Raw genomic sequence first — 15,646 nt, 5'->3', positions numbered from 1 at the left:
GACTCTTTGTGGCTGACTAGGTTGAGCATGAACCTAGCCTGTGAGATGGGAATGGGATTTGATGCAAAATCATGTAACGCTTATATGCCTCTTGAAGGGCACCACACTCCTATGAATGGAGGGTAGGGTGACAGACAACCTTTCAAGTGCATGGATAACCCATGTCACTGGCCTTAATGTTTGTTCACATGTTGCTGGGACAGTTTTTTTTATAGTAGCTAGGAGTCTTCCTCTTGTTTTATAGCTTTTCACAATCACAAACAGCCCTACTTCACCCCTGACCAAATGATTTTGCTTAGCAGCCTGTAATTGAAGGCAAATGTCATTGAAGCAAGACTGTACCAATTTTGAGGTGGGTGATCAGATGCACATCTTCCTTTGCCTAGTGAAAATAGAGTAGACCATTTAAGTCAGTGTTCCAGGGGTCTGTTGCTGATTGGTGCCTTGGCTTTGCATAGTAGAAAGTTGAATAGGAGAAAGGCTTAGATTTTAAGGGTTGATGTCTCTGAAAATCAGTTTCTCTACCAATTTGAGAACTAAAAATCTGAATCCTGCTTGAAGTGAAAATCTTAAATCATCCAGTACTGTCTGGAGCCCTGGGGAAAGTCTAGCCAGCTAAAAACATCCGTGAGCCGCCTTTGTTACGGAGTCCCCTTGTGTGCCTACAAGGACCTTGAGAGTACTCCGTGCCGCAATTCAGGCTTGAATGTTGCCAGATCACAGAAACACTAAACCACTGTAGCATCCACGTAACCATATATCCAGAGATTGCCCTCAATGTTTGTTCTATCCATAGTATGGCCTTATCCAACTGAGTGGTGGTTGTATGTATACCACAAAATCTGCCCCAGACATGTACCACTTTTTGAGCTCCGAGAACCTTGTGCATGGGCATTTAGTTGCAACATTATTCACACATCGGACTCCAGCCACTGTGTTCTGCCTTCCTTCGAGGCTCATATGTTGTGTGGGTGGGCTACATGGGCCTAGCTTTAAGTCCATATGGTAACTGAAAATGAATGCTTAAGAGTTAGCTGTGTGACTGGAAAGCCCAAACATCACAAGTTAATAAGGTGGCTAAGCTGTGTAAAGCAATAACGTTAGATTTTCAAACAAGGGGTCCCCCAGAGTAACGCCTCGGATGCATTAAGCTGGATTGCGTACCCAGAATAGTAGCACAACAAAGTGGCTATTGCTAAACTGATGTTCAGAATCTAGCTTTCATGTGTAATCTTTTTATTGTGTTGAGGATTCACTGCTACATTTGTTAATTACAAAGTTGTAGCTGGGTATTGATTTATTACTAAGCTATACTGTTTTAGGTTTAAACCTACAATAACTGTTAAAACACCACTGAAAGAGAAAGATCCCTCATCAGTGTAACATATATACACTGATAAACATCGGCACAACCACAAACCTAAATGCCATTCGAACCGAGTGATTCATTTTTGTTTCTTCCTTAAGGACCAAGACCGTGTACCTTTGTTGAACAAGGTAGCAGCAAGAAAGACTTTTTTAGGATTACTTTGCTTGATTTTGTTGTTTAGGGATATAGCGTGAATATTCTTTTTGTTTCCTCCAGTTTGGTGTGCTTGGATTCAAGGTTGAGAAGCATGTTTTAGGTCTAGTGTAATTATTGTATGCACTGTAGAGCATCTCTAACTTTAAAAATTATATTTGATTTTTGGGCAGTGTTTACTTATTTCACTGATTGTTGAAATCGGTCAATTATAAGAATCTTTTCTAATATGTATGATCAGATTTACCCACAGGTACCGCATCCTTTAAGCCCTTTGATACATTAACCCCTCTTTCTAACTAGTCCGTAATCTGAAAGAGACATGTTGGTGATAGATTCCTTACCGTAGAATATTCCCCAGGCGTCCGTCTGGATCCATAAAGTTTTCTGCTTAGCAGTACCCCTGCGCGCCAGTAGCTCGCACCATGCAACTCTGTGCCAGTCACTGGCGTCTTAAGCGCGGAGATGACGTCACGGACGCTACTAAGGGGCCACCCTTGCGCGCTGACGTCAGTTCTTTCTTTTTCTGTGCCGAAAGCGCAGATCCGGATTGAGCACGTACCTTTGTCATTTTCTGACCAATTATTTTAGACTTTTGTCTCCTTTTGTCTCCTGGTGCACGTAGGGATGCCTGGCTTTAAGTCTTGTGGGTCGTGCCGCCGTAATATGTCTTTGGCGGACCCACATGATGTCTGCCTCTACTGCCTGGAAACCGACCATGACTCCCAGGATTGTCGTGACTGCCGTGCCATGGCCCCGAAGACCTTGCGGGAGCGGTGCCGGAAGTTACTGGAGGTCCTGCACTCCTCTCACTGCCGCTCCGGATCTAGGGGCCATTGGCAGGACCGCTCGCGGGACAGGAACCGTCGCTACTCTGACTCGAAGACTTCACCTTCAGAGTCCGGTGAGCGACGCCATAAGCAGTCGTCGAAGAAGCGTGTTTGCTCTCCGACGTCCCCCCGTCGCTCCCCGGAGCCTGGGAGTCCCGCAGCCATCCCGCTATACCCGGGTCCATCGGCGACTCCCGAACAGATGCAAGAGTTTCTTGCTGCCTTGGAGCGCCTGTTTAGACCTCGGGCTCCCGCCGGCGCGCCTGCGGTTCTGTATCCAGATCCTGGTGCCGCTCCTGATGCCACTAGCCCCCTCTCTGGCTCCGGCCCTGTCGCCGCGGCTGGCTCCTTCTACCCCAGAGCCGGATGAGGACTGGGATGGCTGAGGACCCCCTTGCACTGCAGTGCGACTCCGAGCAGGATTGGGTGGATGACCTTCAAGATGCGGGTGAACTTGAGGTCTTCTGACCCGGGGTTTGCTCCCCTCCACCTACTATGGAGTAGGGCGCTTCCTACTATATGGTGCTGCGGAGGCTCTCCATCCCGACCTCCCTACGGTTGCCCTTAGGACCAACCTCCTGACGGAGGTGCTCCAGACGGCGTCTACGTCGTCTGAACCGCTGCTCCCTTTCAATGAGGCTTTTACCGAAGTCCTCTTGGGCACTTGGTTGAGGCCGGTCTTGGGGAAACCGGTGGCTAAGAACGTCGCTCGGCGTCATCGCCTGGCGCCTGGTGACCCTGCCTTCTTGACCACTCATCCCACGCCTGAGAGCCTGGTCATGCAGGCCTCGACGTCAGAGTGCCTTTCCCACGGCTCTGCCAGATAAGGACTCTAAGAAGCTGGACCAATATGGCAAGAGGTTGTTCTCGGCCAGCTTGGCGTTGCGGTCGGTTAATACCGCCTGCTTATTGGGCTGTTACTCCCACGCCGTGTGGGATACGGTAGCAGAGATCCTGCCTCAGTGTTCTGAGGAAGTCCAGGCCGTCCTCTCTCAAGCGATTGCGGTGGGGAAGGATGCGGCGAAGTTTTCCATCAGGTGTGGTCTGGAAACTGCGGATTCCTTGGGCAGGGTGATTTACACGACTGTGGCATTGTGACGCCATGCCTAGTTGCGGTCTACCGGGTTCTTGCTTGATGTCCAGAGCTCGCTCATGGACATGCCCATTGATGGCTCTCGCCATGAGTCTTTAAAGACTCATAGGCCACGACTAAGTCTTTGGGACTTTCCACAAAGAGGCCTGCCACGCCTGGGTTTCGTTCCTTTCGTGGCCAGGGTAAAGGCACCCAGACGCGCTCCTCCGCAAAGCATGTGCAGAACGTGCCCCAGCGTGGCCGCAGACTTGGCTTCCGCAGGGGCGGGTCTGGTAACCAGCGGGCGGGTCAGTCCACCTCCACACCTGCTGCTTTTACCTCCAAGCCTTCCTAATCCGAGCTTCAGGGGGCACCCTACTTCGGTGGGAGGCAGAGTCCGTCACCACCTCCACCACTGGCGCGAAATCACATTGGACAAGTGGGTGCTGCAGATAATCTGCCAAGGTTACTCGCTCCCCTTTCTGTCCTCCCCTCCAGCCATGCCACCTCGGTACTACCGCATGTCGGGGGATCATTTGCCTCTTCTCTGTCAGGAAGTCACGGCCCTCCTGGCCAAGGGGGCCATTGAGTACGTTCCAGATCAGGATGTAGGGGGTGGTTGTTTATTCCCACTACTTCCTGGTCCCAAAGAAGAACAAAGGGACCTAAGCCCCATCTTGGACCTCCGAGACGTTAATCGCTTCCTCCGGAAGGAGAAGTTCAAGATGCTGACTCTGGCTCAGGTCCTGACTGCCCTGGACCCTGGAGACTGGATGGTAGGGTTGGACTTGCAGGACGCCTATTTTCACATCCCTGTCCTGCCAGCCCACCGACATTACCTGCGGTTCATGGTAGGCCAGGAGCATTTTCAGTTTTCCGTGCTCCCTTTCAGCCTTACCAGCGCCCCTTGGGTGTTCAGAAAAGTGATTGCGGTGGTCGCAGTGCATCAGCGCAGGTCGGGGGCGGGGGGGGGGTCAGTCTTCCCCTACCTCGACTACTGACATTTGAAGGTGGGCTCGCCCCAGGCAGTCGTCTCCCACCTCTAGACTACGGCCGACCTCCTGCATTTGCTGGTGTTCTCCATCAATGTGCCGAAGTCGCACCCGAGTCTCTCTCAGAAGCTCCCTTTCATCGGAGCGCTTCTGGATCCGATGCTGTTTCGGGTTTATCCTCCCAAACAGCGAGTCCGGGATATTCAGGCTATGATTCCGCTCTTTCAGCCTCTATCACGGGTTTGTCTGGATGACCCTCCGGCTTCTGGGCCTGATGGCCTCCTGCATCCTGCTGATGACCCATGCCAGATGGCGCATGCGGGCTCTGCATTGGGACCTGAAGTTCCAGTGGGCACAGCATCAGGGCAACCTGTCCGATCTCGTTCAGATCTCGGAGGGCGCTCCAAGACCGTTGCAGTGGTGGCTCACGGATCGCGATTGGGTCAGTGGCAGATCCCAACCGTAGCACACAGTGGTGACGGATGCCTCCCTACTGGGATGGGGAGGCCACATGGGAGAGGCGGAGATCAGAGGCCTCTGGTCTCAGGCGGAGTCCCGGCTCCATATCAACCTTCTGGAGCTGCGGGCGATCCGGCTTGCACTGAAGGCATTCCTTCCCTCTGTCCGGGGAGGTGTAGTGCAGGTGTTCACGGACAACACCACCGCCATGTGGTATTGCAACAAACAGGGCAGGGTGGGGTCGTGGACCATATGTCAGGAGGCTCTGCGCCTCTGGACATGGCTGGAACATCAAGGCATTACCTTGGTGGTTCAACACCTGGCAGGTTATCTGAACGCCAGGGCGGACGAACTTTGCCGCCAAAGCATGGTGGATCACGAGTGGCGTCTGAAATCGGACGTGGCGCAAGGTCTCTTTCTGCGATGAGGAGAGCCGTGGTTAGATCTATTCTTTGCTTTAGTGCAGGGCTACAAATTAATCTGGTGTAATTCTAAAATGTAAAGGTTTCATAAAGTACTGTGCTGTTGACTGTGTTGACCACGACTACCATATCAACGTATTCAGTAAGGAGTAGGTGAATGTCTCCAACTGTGTCCAGGAATTTGTTAAAATGTTTGAATATACCATTCTTACCGTTTAATCCATTAATAGTCCTATAAATGAGACCGCGACCTGACTACGTGTGCGAATTAATGAAATGTGAGAGGGTAATGCAAGTGCATTTGCAATACATAGTCTTTCAATGCTTCCTACATTACATCAACTTAATTTTCCTTTAAGGTAATTGTTTTATAGCATTTTAGCAAACGCTGTAAACACATTTGTTTGTCTATGATGTGGGGGGGGGGGGATTAGGCAGTTGAATAAATACTAATAAGCCCTAATTTCAAATGGGTTGTCGAACACTGAGGATACAACACTGAAATCCACAAAAATATTCAGTGAAAACAGAACAGCCCATTTATTAATCACTTTTGTGCACAATGAGTTTCGAGTCTCTAGTTTGCTTTATCTAAATGAACAAGCCTAGAAACGCACTTCATAGCCACCAAAGGGTTAAGTGCCCAAACTATCTAATTGCTGTTAGGTTTTAGGTCCAATATTTAGAAGGATCTAGGAAAGGAGAGGCAAAAGGCTGCGGTTGACATAATTGGAGCCCCATACCCCTCTTAGCCATATGGCCTTCCCCTAACACATCTCCGCATCTGACCACTTCCCACAGTTGTGTACCTATCTGATTAAATAAAGATTAAAACAAAAACTGGTTGTCTAAAGGTTATTTATGTGGTCCTGAAAATGTAATTACTTAAGCATGATAAAATTTAAAGCTGTTAGTCTGAGGCCTATTTTTACAGGTGTTTTTTAGCCAGTAAATGTGCACAATTTTAGTAAATGATCAGTTCCCAGTTGGCATGTACAGGTAAATATGAATGCTGACTTAATCCTCAGGAGGTTGAGTTTGTCTTAAACCTTTTAAAAGCAATAAATGTTGACTCGCTTTGATTCAACTGTTCTAAATACTCTTGCGAACAGTTACAATGAGGAATTCCGGGTATATGATATAAAATTGTTTGCAATATTCCTTCACACTGTTAAAGCTGAAGTGGGATGTATTTGGGTTGGAGGCCAGCATTTCCTTGAGCCCGAAAATCTATTTTGTAATGGATGATGGGAGCCAAACAAAGTGCCTCTGGCGGGTCCATAAGCAGTGACTCGATCTGGAAAACATGTTAACCATTTGGCACATAATGTAAAATTATCATCATTTTGCCTATTCCCTAATGTTTATATGTTCTTCTCTGAAGGTGCCTGTCAAACATGTGTACAGAGTGCTACAATGTCAAGAAGAGGAACTCACCCAAATGGTGTCAACAATGTCTGATGGCTGGAAGTTCGAGCAGGTAAGATTTCAGGCTATAACCTTGCATGGATGTCTGCTCAAAGTATTGTGAGTTTCATTATTATTCTATTGTTTCTTAATGTGCTGAGTTAGCACTGTTGTAATGGTTACTTTAATACTAGTGTCATGTCTTCTGTAGCAAAATTGCAGTTATCTTTTAGAGGTAGTGCTGATTAATTTCCGACATTTTCTGAAGGCATTTTATTTTTGTATGATTGTATTGAAGTTTTAAGTGAACAGGGGTTTGGGTAGGGCTGGCTAGTCCACATTTACTAACGATAGTTGTTTTAACATTTTCAGCCTTGAATAAAATTATGCACTTTTGTGTCTTAAAAATTGAGAGATTAACTTTAGCAAACCGAGTTTGCAAATTAGTAGTCACTTCCTGTGTTGATGCCAATAGGCTGTGATTGCTAGCCTTCATGGAGCGCCTTGTTTAGGTGTTTCACATAAATTGTTAATTAAGACATGGGTATCAGAGATGGTATCCCTAGTATCTCTAGCTTTGTCTTATGAGCGAAGGTAACTGTTGAATTCCCGAATATCACCATATTCAGCTTTATGAGAGACTTGGAGAAAACTTGTTTCACTGATGTCTGTGTTGCAACTTTGTCACTTGTGTCAGGTGTGGCTTGTTCCATTAAGGTGCTGTTGAAGGAAGCTCCATGTTCTTGAATGGCTAGATTGGTTTTTTTTATCCAGCAGGTCTGTATTCTACTTTCCCAGTGTGACCAGATCACAATTTATGAACGTTTTCTGTGTTCATGCACACACTGTCCCTAGCAATGTCCCCAATGTTTGTGCAAGGTGCTGCCCCCCATAGCTGCTGCCTGAAACGGAAGAGGTTGTCATTTAAAACGTTCCTTTCTCCAGTCCTTTATGATTAGCCAATACTCTTTGGCTGAGGTTCCTTCTAAGACAAACCAGTTTCAACCTAGATTTTATATTTGTTATTTAGCTGTGGCTTAGGACTTACTGTTGAGTGTCAGTTCCCTTGTAATCTGTTCATTAGCTGTATCAAAGTGTGTATGTGTATCGTTAGAGATGGGTGTGCTAGTGTTTTGCTGCATTTTTGCTTGACATGTGAGCAGGGTCCTTTTCTTACTCTCTCCATTGGACATTGAAAGCAAATTTGCATTATTTAACTGTTTCCCTCCTTTGTTGTCATCAGAATGGACCGCCCAAACCAGGTCTCCTTTAACTCATATTTACCTCTGTTTTTCTGTTGCGATGACACCTGATCCACCTTTACTCTTCAGGTCTCTTCTGCTTTGCTCTGTGCTGAACCTTACCTTCACTCCTAGGAATTGTGTAATCGTTGCGAAACCGAAACGTGCTACCATGGCATTATTTTTCACCACTTTTTGCTGAATAAATAGGTGATTTTGGTCTGTTTGTTTTGCAGGGAGCAGATTACTTGTGTGTTTTTATTGAAAAAAACAAAGGTTACAGGGATGTTAGTTGGGCCCAGATTTCACTTGTACAAAACCAGTGACCTGCAGTTGTAGTTACCGGAGCTCATTACATGAGGTTAAAAGCAGTGCATTGCGGAGGCATAAGTTAATTAGTTCAGGTAACTACAACTGCAGAATTTGACAATTTTTTACTATTGAAATCTGAGCCTAACTAGAATATCACTGTGACCTTCGGTTTTTTCAGTGAATATAACATCCCTGTATTTGTTGGTTTTTTCCATTTAATTTCTAAGTTTAAAAAAATTCTACTTTCTGACTAGCATCCCTGTAACCTTTGTTTTTTGTAAATTGAATTTCAAAAATATAAAAAGAAAATTCCAACTGTACACTGTAACCTCGGAGTGGGTCTGATTGGCTGTGTAGGTAGGATGCACAAAACTGGCCATGCACAGCGGTCATGGAAGGTTGCCATTTTGATTATAACTGCTTGCTTTTGTCGGTAGCCTGCAATTGAGGTGAATGCCTTACTGTCTAAGGCACCCTTCCTCAGTAGTCATAAGAATGTTCCTTTGAGAAGGCCTCTCTCCTTAACATAACCGATTTTAATTTAAATGTGATATTTTTCTCTTAGTATTTAAAGATTAGATCCTATCTTGTTCTGTGTTACGGACATAATTCTGCTTTCCTCCTCTCGGGTGCCTGATTGGGATCTACCTCAGGCGATTTTATAGGGCCATATTTTGAGTGTTTGCTCAGTAAGTGTGTTGAATATGAAACTTACTTCTATTTTAAATGGATCTGTAACATCTAGGTTCTGTATTTATTTAAGCTAAAGGTAGATGCTCTGTTGCCTAGTTTGCGTTGCATGTCGTTTTGTAGCCATGTTGCAGTATCCTTCATGCGCTACTTGATTACAACATAAATTTGATGGTCGGGTCATAGTTTGATCCATTCAGGCACCTTACTTCCCTTGAACTCCTCAAGTGCTCAGTTTGCAGGACTAGATCTTTCTAGGAAGTTAAGTCCTTGTTTCACCTAACTGGATGGATTTTGTAAAATGGGGCGGGTGGAGGCTTCCACTTCTGATGTCATACCAAAATACAGATTTTTAGCTTTCTGCTGTCAAACCCCTATTGTGAACAATACCCATGCATGCAATGGGCTTTGGGTCAGTGTTTCTTTGGTTGCCTCTTTCAGTCTCATTTGCTTGCTTGTTATTTGATGAATTTAGTTTCCTCTTGTCTTTCTCCCACCCCCAGCAAAAATAATTTCTTTACCATTCTTCAGAGTGGATGCCTTGTACATATTCACTGCTTGCATTCAGGGAACCTTTACCACTGTTTGGTAGTGCTTGGATTTCTATGCTCTCCTTTGTGTTAGATTTCCCCTCCTCACACCTTTTTGCTTTACTTTCCCTGGTTCCAGCTTGTCCATAGTTAACCATGCTCCAAAACTCAATTCTTGCTTCCACAGCCCCTTTCCTCTCCTCCCAGTTCTGCTTTTTGTTTCTTTTTAATTTCTGGAGGACTCCGTATCTCTAATTGGTTACCTGTCTGCTCACTTTATTAATATACGTTTTTACATATTTTATTCTAGCATTCCAAGATTGGTGTCTGCAATCTTTGAACTGTAAATGAAAAGTTTAAAGAAAATAAATGGCTGCCCCACCATGAAGCATATGTGCATGTTTCTTGCCACATGTCATCAAACTGTTTTTTGATGTCCTGCAACAGCAAAAAACCTTTTTGCAACTGCGGGTTATCTTCATAAAGCATTGGCAAAGCAAAAAGTCAAGTAACACCATCGAAATGCAAGACCGTTTGACTTTGCCAATGTGTGTTTTGCACAGGATATTTTTTACAGTTGCATTTTGGACTGTCATTGAATGCAGGGAGAGTCATTCAAAAAGTCAATTGGATTTGCTGGAGGAGGAAAGCATAATGAAGTATTGAACTTTGTTTAGTCCTCTGCACAGATATCTAGAAGATAATTGAGAGTTCCTAATTTAGCCCTGCAATGTTCAGTCACAAAGTAAAATAGGGGTTTCTCTAGAAGAGAAAATGTAAGTTGAAAAGCCTGGTGTATGCAGTTTAAATCACAAGCCCTTTTTCCTTGCTTTACTGTAACCCGGTCCCAGATCAAACGAGTTGTTTAGCTTTCTGAAAAACAAGCCTTTCCAGTTTGTACATATTCGTGCATACAACCTGTCTGCCATATGCTGTGTGGGCTGTAATGTAATTGGTATTGGCAGAGTTTGGTGTCCAACTGGTACGCAACGTATTATTTTTTTTATTGAGTTGAGGCCATGCTGATTTTTCCTAAGTATACTAATTTGTCATTCTTTGGTGAAGTATGCTTATGCCACCTACGTTCACTGGATTGATGACACTTACTTTCTGGGAGAGTGTTTGCAACAGCTCTCAAGCTGCACTTTGGCAACTGCCATTCAAGTGTGTTCCCTGCCCATGGCCCTTGAACAATGTTCTTTTCCTTATAAAAATGTTAATACAAATATTTAAAACTGTATACAACCAACAGGCAAAAGGGAAATACGTCCAGTCATTCTATCACATAGGAGTTTACATTTTTTACATTTCATAGGGTCACCATGTTCCAGCAAAACATGGCACACTACTCAATCTAACAACACCTGTTCACAGAGACAGTCCTTTCCCCACCAACCACCAAACACTAATAATACATAGGGAATATTAGCACGGTCTTCCGTTTTATCCACCCCTTTTACCAGCTTTTGAAGTCTTACTTCATGCTCAGTTCCATCCTATAGTGTAAGTGCTCGTAGTGGTCTCGTATTATCTCCTTTCTCTGGTTTTAGCAAGCAACTATCCCATTCACTGCACTTATGTCGCACAGTCCTGATTTTAACCCATTTTCGCAGTGCCACATCCTCTGCTGTCACCCATGTTTTTTTACCAGAAGGTCTGAGTGTCTAGAATGTATGTAATCCCCCTTCTTCAACCAGGCCATCAAATGTCCTCACACTCACTGAGAAACAGGCATGCACTGCCACGCTCTTGGCTAACTTACAGAAAGGTGACCATCGCCATATTGGCATCTGAGTTGACACCCTTGTTCCATTACTTGTCGGCTTTCTCCCTTGACAAATATAAAGGTCCTACAGAAGATATAGAATGCTACTGATTTTGTACTGCTTGAAACACTAGCCATTATTGTGAAATAGAAAATAGCAAAAGCTTTGAAACCCAAAGCATTGGTTGGGCATGTTTTTGTTGAGTGCCAAGCCTCTAGCATTTCCTTAACAGTCAACTTGTATTTCTGAAAGTCTCCTTCATGGTATGTTCATTATTTAAAAGAAAAAGTAACTAGAGGATCTCTGCTTCTGTAAAGGTTTATTGTATATTCTTTCGAAAGAGTGGTCTCAGAAAGCTGGACAATCATCTTCCTAAATGACGTGACTCCCGGGCTGTGTATCAGCCATAACTCTTACTTGCTTATGACAGCGCATGGTTAGTATCACAGCAACCATTCCAAGAGGAACATCTTGGACCACCTCTTCACCACCATGAAAAATGTTATCTACTCTACACCACTGGGCTGCTCTGGCTACACTTACCTCAGACGAGACCCTCAGCTCTAAACTGAAGCAACTAAATCTGGTGAAGACTGCCCTTTTAAGATTTTTCCAGTAGAAGCATTCACTTCACATTCTTGAAGACTGTAGCTGATTTAACCAGACACAAGCCTATGACTCTAGGAGAGCTTACCCTATGAAGGCCAACCTCTTTCACCCCAGGAGAGGCCAGGCAGGATTCAATACCTCCCATGAGGTGGTCTCTGTAGCTCACATAGGGGGCCAGCCAACTAGCCCTTTGACACTTCTTGTAGTCCTGGTTTCAAGGAGATGGTTCAGTAATCCAGTATTGGGATATCTTTCATAGATTCACATGCTTGAATCATTATTATTATTATAGTCTGATTTGTATTGTGCATGGCTGCCCCAGCGACGGGGCGTCCCAGCTCCACCAAAGAACATGAGCCAAGAGGGAGAAGATTAAGGAATTAGGCCGGGAAAAGCCAGGTCTTTATGGCTTTGCAAAATGGTTCTGGATCGCTCTGATGGAAACAGGGAGCGAATTCCAAAGTTTTGCAGCAAGACTGCGAAAGGAACTGTCCCCGGCTCTGGCTTCCAAAACTCAAGGAATACTGACCAACGCTTGGTCAGCAGATCTTGGGGTACGCCGCGGCACATAGAACTCTAACAGATTGGCCAGCCCTAAAGGTGCCTGTTGGGTCCGAATCCTGTGCGAAAGTGTTTTGAAATCCTGTTGTTAAGATGGGAGTTCCACTGTAAAATAATCGAGCAGTGCTTAAGAAAGCTCATAGGCTATAATGGCCCTGAGCCATCTTATTAGTAGCCTATCTGACATTTTTAAAAAGGGCCTAATGTTGGAACACAGCCAATCGGCTGTAAGCACCCTCTAGAACACTCTTAGCGAAGGCAAATTCCCTCATTTTCACCGCACATTGTGTGGAAGGGAAGCCTCCCTGAGTGTTACTCAGTTTTTCTCAACTTCTACAATTTCTTCAAACCGGACATGTCTGACATGAGGAGTCTTTTCTGCCCATGTGAGACCTGTGGCAAAAAGAGTCCATGTGGAGGATCCACATAAAGCGTGCATTTATTGCCTCCACTCAAAGCATGAGGTGAGGGAATGCAAGATCTGCTGCACCTTTTCATCTAAAACCCTCAAGGACAGAGGTTAGGTTGTTGCTGTGGCTTAAACCCATTAAGCACAGATTTCATTTGACTAGGAGAGTGAGAAATCTCATAGAAGGGCCAGATCTAAGGACCATTCTTCAGGAGAGGGTAAGAAACACCATAAACCTTCCCAGGACTCCAAGAGCTCTAAAAAAGAAAAAAGTGCGAAGCACTCCTCATAACCTGCATTGTCTGTCTACAAAGGACGAAGATCACCCAAGAGCCTCCTCTTCATATCATTGTGGGGAAAAAATCTCATAAGAAACCATAGTCTGCGAAGTTTCCTCACTCTTCGATTGAGTGTAACATTGTCTGCGTAGAGGGAAAGTGACTACGGCAATCTTTTCTCCTGTGTCTAAAAGGGTCTCGCTCTCTAAAAGCCCATCAACCATTGAATGCTCCAATGTTCGCAGACTGTCGACACCCTCCCGTCTGTGAAGATCTCGTTGACGACTGTCTCGCCAACAAGTGCCCTGTCGACGACTACCACATCAGTTGCACTTCTGTTGTCGGCTGTTGGACCGTCGACGAGAGCACCAACAGTGGAATTTGCCTTGCCGGTTACATGTGCACTGTTAATGCCGATGAGTTAACTCTGGTTACCAGGGTAATCAAGACTTTTCTGCGTCGAACCATGCCGGAATACAGTAAAGTTTCTCCTTTAATCCTATTGCATCTACTGGAGGGCTATGTTGATGACGAGGATGACTATGGTCATTATGGCGTAGCTCACAGTCCATCAGAGCTGCATGTAAAATGTCACGCCGAAGAGCATGAGAAGGGTGAAGACCATCACGATAAGTCACAATATCTGCAGGACTATATGGCTCCACCTCAGCCAAACCCGCGTCCCAGAGGAACTGCTTATCTGCCGCGTCTCTCATACAGGACTTGCAGGCTATGCTGGCGGGTAACAGGTAGTGTTGGTCTCAAAAGGATCAGCCCAACCAGCCAGTACCTCAGTCAGATCCACCTGGTTCACCATTTAATCAGCTGCCTACCACACCTGTAATTATTTCTCACCCCGTGCCAACTGACCCTGCTGTAGGGATATACGTCTTCAGATGAAGAGAGGAGGGCGAGTTGCCGGATCCATTCTCTGCTCTGGATCTTTGGGAGGATTATGTTATACAAACACTCTCCTCTCCTCCGCACCTCACATCACTCTCCTCCTGAAGATATTGGAGTATTCCATAACTTAATAGAGAGGGCAGCCAACCTATTTAATTTGTCTGATAGTCAAGCAGACCGAATGTATCTCATACGATTTTAAAGAGGACACCAGAAAATCGATACGTTCCCTACCAGTTATTAATTCTATATGGCAGGAAGGCATCAAAATCATGACACCAGCAACCATACCTCCAGTGCTTCCTCGTATTGAAAAGATGCCATGACTGCCAGATGTGGTTCTGATATTGCAGGGTTAGTGGACCTTTTTCCAGTGGACAGAAGGTAGGAAGCAAGCAAGGAAGATACTTTTAGAACACACAGCTTCAAACTATTGACTGCACCCTTGATGTAGCCAGCATGGCCTTTAGACAACTGGCAGGGGCATGCTCAGAAGACTAGGATGGCTGAAGGCGACCATGTTTAACTGGTAGTCTTTGATTTGGCTTTCAATGGGATTCCCTCTTCGGAAAGCATATTGATAAAGCACTATTGGCGATCAAGACTTGAACAGATACGGCAAAATCGTTGGGCATGTTGCAGCATAGATAAGTACCATTCAGAGGGGCTAGAGGACCAGGCTTTACCTCTTACAAGGGAGGTTACCAGAGAGCCCAACAGTATCCGCCTCCTCAACCGCAATACCGGCAGAGTTGCAACCCTCCATTCTACTGTCAGTCGTCTGCAGCTGGTTTCTTTCGCCAGGGGTGCTGCAAATGAATGCCTTCACAAGGTTCTGACTCTAACAGTAAGCAATGATTGTTTCCGGGTACCAGCTTCCCTCCCCTCCCAGCCTATGGATGTGAAGATATCCAACTACGTGCACCAGTGGCGCAAGATAACAGATCTCTGGTCACACTCTAATTTACTCGGCGGCCGCCGACTACTCCACCCAAAGGAGCCTCCCGTCGTCTTCACATACTACACAAAGAAGCTTTGGTCCTGCTAGCCAAAGGAGCAATAGAAAATGTTCTGATGTCGCAAACGGGAACATGTTTCTATTTTTGTTTTTTCTTAATAAAAAAGAAATCCGAGGAATGGTGCCCAATATTGGACCACAGGAATCAAGTTTTTTAAGAAACAGACGTTCAGGATTGTAACACTCTCCGAGATTTGATGTCAGCTAAACGAAGGAGACTTTATGACCCCGCTAGACATGTGAAGACGCATATTTTCATATCCCTATGAAATTTTTAAGATTCACTGTGGCTGGTACCCACTACGAATACAAAGTATTTCAGTATGGTCTCAAAACGGCGCCAAGGATCTTTACAAAATGCCTGCCACCTGTAGCAGCAGCTCTGCGATCTCAAGGTCTCCAGGTATTTCCATACCTGGATAACTGGCTGCTCAAGGCACCAACAGCACAGCAGGCCAGTCAAGCTACCAAACACATGCCTTCCGTTGTTCCGGACTCAAGGACTCGCTGTAAACAGAAAAATCTTTGTTCCTTCCCAATAAAGTAATTTCCTTTCTGGGAGCAACCATAGATACCATCCAGGGCATAGCTTTCCTATCACACAAGGCAGGTATGGTTCCAAAGG

The 15,646-nt window shown here is 45.4% G+C and overlaps 1 protein-coding gene across 2 annotated transcripts in view; it reads left to right on the top strand.

Moving 5' to 3' along the window:
* The window catches only part of KCTD5 (potassium channel tetramerization domain containing 5), a 192,128-nt gene that overhangs the window by 64,008 nt on the left and 112,474 nt on the right, over nt 1-15,646 (top strand). For both annotated transcript variants that reach the window (XM_078664941.1, XM_078664940.1), the window contains exon 4: nt 6,682-6,777. In XM_078664941.1, the coding sequence (XP_078521067.1) occupies nt 6,682-6,777 (96 nt within the window). The remainder of the gene's footprint in view (nt 1-6,681; nt 6,778-15,646) is intronic.

Source organism: Lissotriton helveticus, chromosome 10 (assembly GCF_964261635.1).
Source record: "Lissotriton helveticus chromosome 10, aLisHel1.1, whole genome shotgun sequence".
Taxonomy (NCBI): Eukaryota; Metazoa; Chordata; class Amphibia; order Caudata; family Salamandridae; genus Lissotriton; species Lissotriton helveticus.
The sequence above is the reverse complement of the archived record's forward strand: the minus strand, read 5'-3'. Positions and strand labels throughout refer to the sequence as shown.